General features: G+C 33.9%; 1 protein-coding gene across 1 annotated transcript in view; it reads right to left on the bottom strand.

Annotated features, from left to right (window-relative positions):
- The window catches only part of LOC133182829 (leukocyte tyrosine kinase receptor-like), a 245,812-nt gene that overhangs the window by 6,477 nt on the left and 227,003 nt on the right, over positions 1 to 12,332 (bottom strand). The window contains exons 19-22 of the mRNA XM_061317673.1: positions 11,429 to 11,558; positions 11,245 to 11,345; positions 4,930 to 5,022; positions 3,413 to 3,514 (exon numbers count right to left, since the gene is read on the bottom strand). Of these exons, the coding sequence (XP_061173657.1) occupies positions 3,413 to 3,514; positions 4,930 to 5,022; positions 11,245 to 11,345; positions 11,429 to 11,558 (426 nt within the window). The remainder of the gene's footprint in view (positions 1 to 3,412; positions 3,515 to 4,929; positions 5,023 to 11,244; positions 11,346 to 11,428; positions 11,559 to 12,332) is intronic.

Raw genomic sequence — 12,332 nt, forward strand, 5'->3', positions numbered from 1 at the left:
TTGAGGAAGGGGGGGGGGGGCGGCAGAGAGATAGAGGCCAGGAAATATCAGATAAAAAAAAAAAAAAAAAAAAAAAAAAAATATTGGAGAGGGCTACGGTACATTATTGCAGGTTAGTCTTTTATATCAAATACTCCGCCTATTCATAGGGCGTTAAAAGCTAATTTTTACACAGGTACATGTACTTGGTTCTTGGTTTATAAATATGTATGTACCTTATTGATAGGTAAAAAAGTAAATACATATCAATAAGGTACAAACATATTTATAAACCAAAACCCAAGTACCTGTGAATTTTTACCCCCCCCCCCCCCAATCAATTTATTAGTAAAATGTGCATATTCGTTGCTTTTATCCTTGACGGGAATGAAATAAGAGCATCTGAAGTACAATATCCATAACATAGTATGTCAGGTTTCATAATAAATGTCAATTAATGAAATTGCCACTTTTCAAGTTTAAAAATAAATAAATAAAAAAAACAACAAAACAAAAACGGGGGAGGGGGGGGAGGGATTGGTAAATCTACTTCATGCGGGATTTTGAACAAAGTATTTGTTCCTGCTATAAGCCTGTAGGCTGTCAGTAGAGAACTACAATATATTTTCTGTCGGTAGTGATATAAATTCAAATCCCCGCGCTTGCGCGGGATTTCATCTAGTATTTTAAATAAGAGAAAAAAATGATCATTTTCTTCTAAACAAGAGGCCCAAGGGCCTTAACGGTCACCTGAGTATAATACAACAATTTAGAAAATCCATAGAGTATAAAATGAACCGAAAGGTGATGCTTTGTTGCCCAAAAGCAAGAAAAATGGAGTGATCAGGATCAAAAAAGTAATTAGTCTAGCATTCATTAACAGTTCATAAATTAGGTTCTAATCTGTTCCCCATTTAACACTATCACCATACAGTAAATTAACAAACTATCAGTGCTTCTTTACTATCTTAATTCATTGTTGAAATCTCTTACATTGGCCTTTCTTGGTCTTTGATGAACATTTAATAAGACAAGTTATTTTTGTCTCATTTTTATTTATCTATTACTTACAAGTCTACCTGATCATTAAAACTATGAAAGTACTTTTTGTATTATACAATAAAAATTCTTGCATAATTCTCTTATTCTATAACCTTTCAAGTACATTATTTACAGTGATTAATTATCAAAAGTAAACGGCAAAGGGGAATAACTCCTCTCAGTAGATTACAAATTAATAGAGCCCTAGCCAGGACCAGAACACTTGACCAAATGGTCCAGATGTTCAAAAATCTGGTAAAAAACCCTTCCTTATTAAAACTTTTACTCTTTTTGCTTCTGATATGCCCAGGTGCAGAGAATATTTTTAAAGAAATAATGCATTTTTACTACAGATTCACTATATTATCAATAGAGCCCCCCCCCCCCCCCCCATCGAGAAACACCAGAGCCTCTCACCCTGGGACCAGAAGTTTGCTCATCATAAGTAATCACTTTTTTTATCTGCTTAACACTAAGGAGCAGACAGGATTATTTAATAGAATTAATGCATTTTCACTATATTATCAAGAGCCCCACCCTTACACCAGCACATCTGACCCAGGGGTCATGCCACTCACTACTCTGGAAGAAGCACTCTTGCTCATCATAACTATACACTTAACTTCCTTGCTTTTTAACCAGAAGCAGAAAAGAATATTTTCAGAGAAATTTTGCTTTTTCACTATATAATCAATAGAGCCCCTCCCCCTCCTTTTTCACCAGAACCCTTGACCCTGGGGCCATGAATTTCACAATTTTGGTAGAGGGTTCAATGCTCATTACAATCATGTCAACAGTTTGACTGCTTGATGTCCAGGAGTAAAGAAGAAGATTTTTAAAGATTGCATTAATTTTGGTGGTTTTAGCCCCACCCCTCAGGCCCCTGGGGGGCAGGGACCATGAAATTTACAATTTTTGCCCCCCTTCACCCATAGATGCTATATGCCAAAATTGGTTGAAATTGGTTGAGCAGTTTCAGAGAAGAAGCTGAAAATGTTTAAATGTTAACGCACGTCGCACGATGACGGACAAAAACGGATAGCAATAGGTCACCTGAGTGACTCAGGTGACCTAAAAATCCATCCGCCACAAGATATAGTTCCTCACTTAATGCTTTTGGTATAGAATTTAATCATGGAGTTTTAACTGAATATCATTTAATTGGTATTGTAGAATCCAAATTTATTGTAAGAACTAAAACATTATGCAGAATTTTTTAAATATAGGTTAAGACAAAAAATCTTCTCAAAAGCTCAGGAGCGAACCTTGTTAAGGACATACGCAATGTACCTTACCCTACTGATAATTTTTCAAGATATTCTTAATTTAAGATTATAGTGCCATCAGATTTTCGTAGACAAAAAATCAGCATGCATTACCAGGGGTTTTGAAAAGATATCAATTGATGAAAATTCTTGTAAAATTCAAAGAAAAATATACAAAAATTACTGAACATATATTCTAGATGTTTTGTTTATCCAACCTTGTTTTAGAAGAAGTGTACAGCAGCATACATAGACATTAAAATATAGCACATAGTTCATTTAAGTATTGGGACTCTTCAACTCCAGGGGAAAAGACAATAAAGTTCAAACTACGTTGCATATGTCCTTAAGACTAAATGTACCCCTTCTATTCTTGTTGAGATTTTTAAAGTTGATTTCTTGTTTTCTCGTGAAAAATAATTCTTCATAAAAAGTTTCCACTTTCTTCAAAATTATATCCTCACTCAAAGTCAGTTTCTTTTAAAAGATATTAATATATTAAATTTTAAAAATTAATTGCCATGGGGTCACAGCACCTAATCACCTACAGTTAGCTTTTGGAAGTCACCTGGTCTCATCCATCTATATACCTTGTCAGCAAGTTTTGTTTTATCAACATGCCTTTTAACCAAGAATTTTCTTTAAAATATTGTTGTTAACCAAAAAAAAGTCACATAATCTGTTTTTATACATTTTCTTTGTATACATACACATTTATAGTATGAAAACATGCATCTCAATTAGACCATGCAACTTTAAAGATCTCTGCTATCATATTCCTACATGTATACCAAACTTTAATTGACCGACTCCAACCTTTTTTGTTAGAGCATGGCCCTGAGAGTTTTGATTTGAGCAATTTTCAATATACCCTACAAGAGGATGCTGGCATATTAAAAGTAATATGACCAGCTGCAACTCTCCTGTTCTTAAAATTAATTCAACCCCAGTATCCCCCTTGATACACAAGTAAAAGTGCTGAATTTCTGACACATCCATTCATTCATTCTACATAATCTAAAGCAAATAATTTATTTTTCCTCTCCTTACCATGGCGTTAATTAAATTCAATTAATGACTGCAATCAGTACAATGATTAAAAGGCTTAAAATTTTTTTTAAACTCACCAAACATCTGTTTTTGAAGTAAAGATTCCATCCAGGAAAGCTTCTGGAGGCATCCATTTTATTGGTAGCAAGGCTTTACCTCCTTTTCTGTAGTAGTCAGATCTTGTAAAAAAAAAATAAACTGAAGACTTTCTTCACTTTCAAGTTTAAGCATAAAGGTAAACATTGGTAATCCAACAGGGAATACCTTCTTGCAAACCTGTGGTTTGATAATTTACTAAAATCAGACCCAAAAATGTAGCACCGGTAAGAGAAATAGTTTTGAAAGAATTTCAAAATAATATTTCAGTTACCATGGCAAGTACATTGTGCAGAAACATGTATCCAACATGTGTAGAATTTTTTAAAAATAATTCAATACTCTAGGAATGACATATTGACAGAAAGATAGGGGCTTTTTCCAATCCTCCCAGAGAGAAAAATATCAACCCCTATCTATTCTTCCCAAATAATGAGAAGGATACAATAAAGATATGCATGACTAATTCTGTAGTTTTATATCAAGTATTTTTAAATTTGCATTTAGAAAAAAATTTACTAGATCCCGTTTTGACAAAAATGGATTGAGTAAAGGTTATGGTGCTACTATGAACAACTTATCTAATTTTTATCTCATTCCAAATACAAGTTTCAAAGTTATGACACAGGTATGACTTTTATTTCCTTACCAGTGACCATGACCTTCAGGATATTACCTTGAGACTAGATCAAGCCAACTGCTTAGTTCTTCAGCAACAATATACTCAAGATCAAATACAGCTGAACTTTGGTATCCTGAACACCATGGATATGTCAAAGGAAGTCCCAAGCTCTTTTTCTTTAAATATTTTACCCTCAATATCTCAAACCCTTGGATATCTCAGATTTTTTTCTTTTGGTCCCATCAAGTTTGAGATAACTGTTTGACTTTATATTCCAATCAAAGATTTCGAAGTTATAACCAGAACATGGTTTTGCTTTCTTTTTGACCATGCAAGGCCACTGACTCTAGTTCACAAAAACCTCTTAGACATCAGAATAAAAAAAAACCCACATGCTTAGATTATGCATATGCAAAAATTAAAGATTTCAAGTTATGGGCTGAACATGGTTCCAGAGTTACTGAATAGATACTATTTCAATAATTCATTGCCTAGTAGTCTATATCAAACTTTCAATTTAGATCACCACAAACTTTAAAATCATGTGCAACACCAAACATTAAACCCAATCAATTTAGTAGTTATTGAAATAATTTTGTCAGAGATGGACAGAATGACAATCATGCCAAAATCAATCTCTTAAAGGATTTTGGGAGACACTCTTTCGATAAAAATTGTAAAAGAACACAAGAATTTTATCAAAAACTATTTGAAACAATATCAAATATATTGTTCATGTATCATAAATGAGCTTATATAGGTCTGCCTTGATCTGCAAAATTTGTACACCAAGCATACAGATGTAGAAAACTTTAATAGAAAACTGTACTCCTACTTTAATTTTTACCAAAGTTTTTTTTTTGGGATACCACATACCGATAAATGTCCCTTGCCATTCCAAAATCAGCTATTTTGGCCACTCTCTCTTTACCCTTGCAGGTCAGTAAGCAATTCCTGGCAGCAATGTCTCTGAGAAAAGAAAATAAGAGGCCTGTAAGCCATAATGCCCACCTATCTATTTCTGACAAATAAAAATATAAATCTCCTTGTTCAAAGGTTTGCCTAGCTAGCTTGATTTTGGATCTGGTCCCAATCCAAAATTCAACTAATTTTCCAAATTTTATATAATTTTTTCCCAAATCAGTCAATAAAATTTAAAAGTGTGCAAAAAGAGTTAAGGCCACATAAAATTGAAATTATGGTTCTCAGGCCTGCAGGTATCTGTTTTGAGGTAGCCACATTACAAATTTTATCATATTTTTAATGAAATAAAAAGTTGGCAATGCAGAGACCAATCTGGAAAAAAATTCCGACCTCATTTTTTTCATAGTTTTGTGCTTGAATTTGGCTTTCCATAGCCATTTTTAAAGATTGTTGAAAAAAAAAATTCTAAGTTAATCAATGCCTACCATGTTCACACATTGATAAGCAATGGATAGAAAGCAAATCTATTGATCTGACATTAAAAGCATTACAATTTACAAGACACTGAATTCAAAATCATATCAAAACAAACTTACATATTGTGAAATACCCCCTTCATCTACTTTATCACCAATAAGATAAAAAAAAAAAAATTTCTCCTTCCCTCACCTACTTTGGAGAAAATTGGCTTGAGAGCCAGAGAATTAAATTTATGTAGCCACAAAGATATTTGTTTTCCTGCAAAAGAATGCAGAAAAACACGCTTATAAGGAAGTGCCAGGGATGGACGGTTTTGCTTCATTGTAAGAATAATTCGTTATATATGTTTAGTTTACAACATATATTTTAAAGTCACAGGGAATGAAAAAATTCACTTCACTATAAGTGTCAATTCATTATAAATGTGTTTGCTATAAGCATGTTTTACTGTATTTCATTTATTACAGAAACACTTAGTGCCCGTAATGAACTATTCAGTACTATTCGAGAAGCAGTTTCTATGCAAGGAGAAAGCAGTTCGAAATCCCTTGATGTACAGTAAAATGAAAAATTCCTTATGTGAAAAATAAATTTTGAATATAGTGGAAAATGAAATACATTTCTCAAAGATTGTCCTTAATACAATTAGAAAAGAATCAATCCTCTAAATAAAACAAAGAAAATAACATAAAACTTTGCTTTAAAAAATATCTTTGTTTTATTACATGTGAAATTATTGATGTTTCACTCAACTTGGAAATTAACAATCTAATCACTTAAGGTAACTTTTCAAAGCAGAACTTGGTCTATATGTATAAAAACACTTTTCCGAAATTTTATTTTAAATCTTTGTCTACATTTGTATTTCTTTAATGCCTCTGTGTGGGCCTTTGATTGGAAAGAAACTACTGTTTTTGGTAAAGTGGAGACACTTTTCATTTTCTTTTATTCATGAAATATGGAGATAAAACAAGTCCTTTTTTTTTTAAATTTTCACAATTTGAACATTTTAATTGTCAATTTTCCCAATTCTATGAATCTTGGACCCGATTTAAAAAAAAGGCCCAAGGGCCTTGTATCGCTCTTCTGATAAACTGAACAACCTATCACTTCTATTTGAAGCCTTTAAGTATCCTGTATATTTAAATAAAGCCTTGAAATTCCAAACGTAGGTCATCATGACCTACATTTTAGATGAAACACTCTGAGAATCCAAGATGATTCTAAGCCAATTAGTACCTGAGAGTAGGTCATGGTGATCTACTTATCACTTGTCATTCTCTGAGGACCCAAGATGCATCAACTAACTACCGTATATACTTGCCTATAAGTCGGATTTTTGGGAGTTAAGCTTTGGTCCAAAACTGTATGTCCGACTTATAGGCGAGTTATAAAAAGAAAGGTATTATAGAAGGCCAATCCCTCTAATATAAGCTTCAAAAATACAACCACTTATAGGCGGACCGACTTATAGGCGAGTATATACGGTAAGTTATATGATTCTAAGCCAATTAATACCTAAAATATTTAATTACAACCATTAAATATTAAAAGTAGGTCACAGTGACCTACTTTTCAGATGACATACTTTTAAGACCCAAGATGCATCAACTTACAAAGTTTTATGAGCATAGACCTTAAAATGTCCAAATTATGCCTCTAAAACGCTTTGAAATGGAATGCCTACAAAGTTCAAAAAGTAGATCACTGTGACCTACTTTTTAATAAATATGTTTTATGGCCCCAAGATGCATCATCTTACAAGAATTAATGATTTTAAACCTCTCAGTATTCGAATTAATGACCTTAATTGTTTTGAAAAAGATTAGCCATAAAATTCAAAAAGTAGGTCAAGGTGACTTACTTTTTAGTTGACGTACTTCGAGGACCCAAGATACATCAACTGACAAAGTTTGATGATCATAGGCTTTAAATTGTTCAAAATATGCCTCTAAATCATTTTGAAAAAGAATGGCTGCAAAATTTGAAAAGTAGGTCACCGTGACCTACTTCTGAGTCAACATGATATGAGATCCTTAGATGCATCAACTGAAAAGATTTGATGATCCTAGTCCATAAAGTAAGCAAAATATCAACATTTTAATAAAATGCAATTTTTAGTCAACTTTGAAGTGACTTTGAGACCACGCCCTTTGCTCCAGGGTGATGCTTTCAACAATTTTTAATCTACAACATATTCTCATCCTTTTGTGTAAGGTGATAATCTGCCCAGTGGTTCTTGAGAAGATTTTTTAGCAACCAGTACTTTTGGTTTTATTTACCTAATTATCTCCCCTTGTTTAAGGGTCACAACCCTGGTTTTTGTATAAATGGGAGCCCTTGGGCCAAGGATACCCTGTAACAAATTTGACAATAATTGGCCGAGGGGTTATGGCCCATATTCTAAAAAGTTTATGCACACCACACAAATGGCCATAGCATTAGCTCTTTGAGCCTTTGGCTAAGAAAAGCTGAAATGGTAGGAAAACCCTTTTGTTATTGCCATTAACTTTAATTCCTGATTTCAACAAATTTAATAAAATATTGTTAATATGTTCAAACTTTGATCTATGTGCTCACTAGTGCCAATAGTTCAGCTGAACTAAAACATCTGTTGTAGAACATCTCATCAAATTAACTACTATGAAAAACAAGAGGCCCAAGGGCCTTAATGGTCACCTGAGTATAATACAACAATTTAGAGGATCCATAGAGTATAAAATGAACTGAAAGGTGAAGCTTTGTTGCCCAAAAGCAAGAAAAATAGGGTGATCAGGATCAACAAAATAATTAGTCTAGTTTTCATTAACAGTTCATAAATTAGGTTCTAATCTGTTCCCAATTTATCACTATCACCATACAGTATATTAACAAATTATCAGTGATTCTGTACTATTTTAATTCCTTGATGATATCTCTTACATTTGACTCTTTTGGTCTTTGATGAACATTGAATTAGACAAGTTATTTTTGTCTCATTTTTTATTTGTCTATTACTTACAAGTCTACCTAATCATTTAAACTATAAAAGTACTTTATGTATTATACAATAAAAAATCTTGCATAATTCTCCTATTCTATTAACCTTTCAAGTACATTATTTACAGTGATTAATTATCAAAAGTAAATGGCAAAGGGGAATAACTCCTCTCAGTTGAATACAAATTAATAGAGCCCTGGCCAGGACCAAAACACTTGACCAAATGGTCCAGATGTTCAAAAATCTTTATTAAAACTTTTACTCTTTTTGCCTCTGATACGACCAGGTGCAGAGAAGATTTTCCAAAAAAAATAATGCATTTTTACTACAGATTCACTATATTATCAATAGAGCCCCCCCCCCCCCCCCTAGCACCAGAATCCCTGACCTTGGGGCCATGACTTTCACAATTTTGGTAGAGTAACCCTTGCTTATCATAACTATGTATTCAATTTGTTTCAATAATACCCAGGAGTAGAGAAGAAGATTTTCAAAGAAATAATGCACTTTCAATATGTGATCTATATAGTCCCTCCCTAGCACCAGAACCCCTGACCCTGGGGCCATGAATTTCACAATTTTGGTAGAGTCACCCTTGCTTATCATAACTATGTATTCAATTTGTTTCAATAATACCCAGGAGTAGAGAAGAAGATTTTTCAAAGAAATAATGCACTTTCACTATATGATCTATATAGCCCCGCCCTAACACCAGAAGGCCCGACCCTGGGGCCATGAATTTCACAATTTTGGTAGAGTCTCCCTTGCTTATCATAACTATGTATTCAATTTGTTTCAATAATACCCAGGAGTAGAGAAGAAGATTTTTCAAAGAAATAGTGCACTTTCACTATACGATCTATATAGCCCCGCCCTAGCACCAGAATCCCTGACCCTGGGACCATGAATTTCACAATTTTGGAAAAAGTATCCTTGTGCACCATTACTATACACTTAGTTTGTTTATATAATATCCAGGAGCAGAGAAGAAGATTTTCAAAGAATTAATGCATTTTCACTATATAATCAATAGAGCCCTGCCCTACCACCAGAACCCCTAACCCTTGGGCCATGAATTTCACAATTTTGGAAAAATCATCCTTGTGCACTATTATCATGCACTTAGTTTGTTTAAATAATACCCAGGAGCAGAGAAGAAGATTTTCAAAGAATCAATGCATTTTCACTATGTAATCAATAGAGCCCCGCCCTTACACCAGAACCCCCGACCCTGGGGCCATGAATTTCACAACTTTGGAAAAGGCATCATTGCTTGTCATAACCATGCACTTAGTTTGTTTAAATAATACCCAGGAGAAGAGAAGAAGATTTTCAAAGAAATAATGCACTTTCCCTATATGATCTATATAACCCACCCTAGCACCAGAACCCTTGACCCTGGGGCCATGAATTTCACAATTTCGGTAGAGGGCCCAATGCTTATTACAATCATTTAAACAGTTTGACTGCTTGATGTACAGGAGTAGAGAAGAAGATTTTTAAAGATTGCATCAATTTTGGTGGTTTTAGCCCCACCCCTCGGGCCCCAGGGGGGCAGGGACCATGAAATTCACAATTTTTGTTCCCCTTCACCCAAAGATGCTATATGCCAAAATTGGTTGAAATTGGTTGAGCGGTTCTAGAGAAGAAGTTGAAAATGTTCAAAAGTTACCGCACGACGACAGACAAAAAGGGAAAGCAATAGGTCACCTGAGTGACTCAGGTGACCTAAAAAAAGAAAAGAAAAAAATCGTTCTGTGGCAGCTAATTATGAAATAAAGATCATACAAATAACATCTCAGTTTTCCATCAGATTTATGAGAACCAATAATTTAGACCTAATGAGGCACAGAAATGGATTCTTTCATGCACTTGACAGTCATCTCCAATGTTTTCATCATATCTATTTCATACATCATTTTCTCTATTTACAACCTTTTGATTTAACAATGATTCATTTTTACAGCATTGGCTTTTACAAATCAATGCTTGTGAGATCTAATCATATAGCTGTAGTTGGTATTTATGTGACAGAGTGCAAAAAAAGTCACAAGATTTTAAAGAAACTGTGCAGTCCGTAACCAGGCATTATATATCAAGGACTATAATATATATCATATCAAGGGCTGTAATATATATCAAAAGCCTGAGTAGATTCAATGGCATCAAACCTGAAAAACAATTTCAGAAGTACTTTTGTATAAAATTGAAACAAAATATTGTAATTATAGTTTTGGCGCCTAATGCCACTGTCCGAATACAACAGGGTTCAAATTAACTAGGCAATGTCAAAAGTTTCAGTCAGTTGAAAAACTAGGAAGGATTTACTATTATTCTAATTGTCAATGTAGAAGCATTGTTTTTAGTGATGCTTCTTAGCTATGACTAAGAGTTACTATTGGGTATATTATACGGCTAAGAAATGGAAGAAATGAAGAAATATGAAGAAATATAGTAATAGAGTCTGAGGTCAATTTCTTCAATTATTATGATAAACTTGGTTGTAAAATCGTAATAGTATACAGGGTTCAAAGTTTAAATTTCAAGGTTTTTTGTCTTCTAGAATTCCTGTTAAGATCATTTACTACTTGATGGGAATGTTTTCCAATTGCATCGACCGACACCTTTGGCTGCGTAAATTCCCATTGACGATTCAGATGGGATACTCCCTAGTATGGCTTTCCAGCTCCGCTCGATGCCATAAATAGGGTTATTTTACACAGTTATCAGTATATTTTTGCAGAGAATATGTGAGCTCCTTGAAGGCAGAGCCGATGTACATTACTTGGTTAAGAAATAATATTTACCTGTGTATAAAATGTCGTGCCTCTAGGTGTTGGCAGCCCTTCGCAATATCATGGGCAAGATTAAGCAGATCAGGAACTCTAATAGGAGACTCCCCAAGGTCCTAAATAATGCACAAACATTATCAATTTTATCTTCATATTCAAGATGGTGTTTTAAAAACTTCATGACATTTAGATAACATACAGGTTTAGGTCTCATTTCCCTGAGGAATGTTTTCAAGTCACCTCCCTCTAGAAGTTCAAGCACAATGTAGCGGGGGTGGTTCTCAAAGCAGACACCAACAAGCTTTACTATATTGGGGTGGTTAAATTTACTGCAAATAATAATGATACAGAATCAAAAACCAACAAGCAGAATTAAGTAGCTTACAGTAGTCTACTTGTGCACCAAGTTATATTGAAATCGGACTTAAACTGTAGGAGGAGTAGCATTTTGAAAGAATTTCATATAATTTTTTATTTATAGTAACCCTGGCAACATCACTCATCGAAACCAAAAACTGATAGATAGAATTACGTATCTTAGTGTAGTCTACTTGTGTACCAAATTATATTGAAACTGGACCAAATGTAGGATGAATAGCATTTGGAAAAATGTTTACAGACATCTAGACAGACTGATGACAGACACCTTACTATTGCATAAGCTCTTCTAGTCTCTGACCAAGAGAGCTTAAAAGATTGTTTAATTATTCTTAGCCTCTTATTATCTTAAATATTTACATATAGCCATGAAAATCCAGAAGCAGGTTACCGTGACCTACTTTTTGTTTGACATACTCTGTTGACCCAAGCGAGTCAGCTGACAAAGCTAACCAAGTTAATGATTCTAAGCCTCTTAGAATCATAAATATTAAGATAATACAACTATGAAATTCCAAAAGTAGGTCCAAGAGTTAAGATTTTTAAAGTATGCATAAATTTTGATGGTTTTCAACCACCCATCAGACCTCAAAGGTGGCAGAGACCATGAAATCCATATCCCTCCTTCCTTTTGCCTGTAGATGCTATATACACCAAAACTGGTTGAAACTGATTTAATGGTTCCAGAGAAGAAACAGCAAATGTAAAGGTGTTTACCCTTTTCT

This window comes from Saccostrea echinata, unplaced genomic scaffold (genome assembly GCF_033153115.1).
Source record: "Saccostrea echinata isolate AGI-Se365-2 ecotype Australia unplaced genomic scaffold, CSIRO_AGI_Sech_v1 ptg000009l, whole genome shotgun sequence".
NCBI classification, from domain to species: Eukaryota; Metazoa; Mollusca; class Bivalvia; order Ostreida; family Ostreidae; genus Saccostrea; species Saccostrea echinata.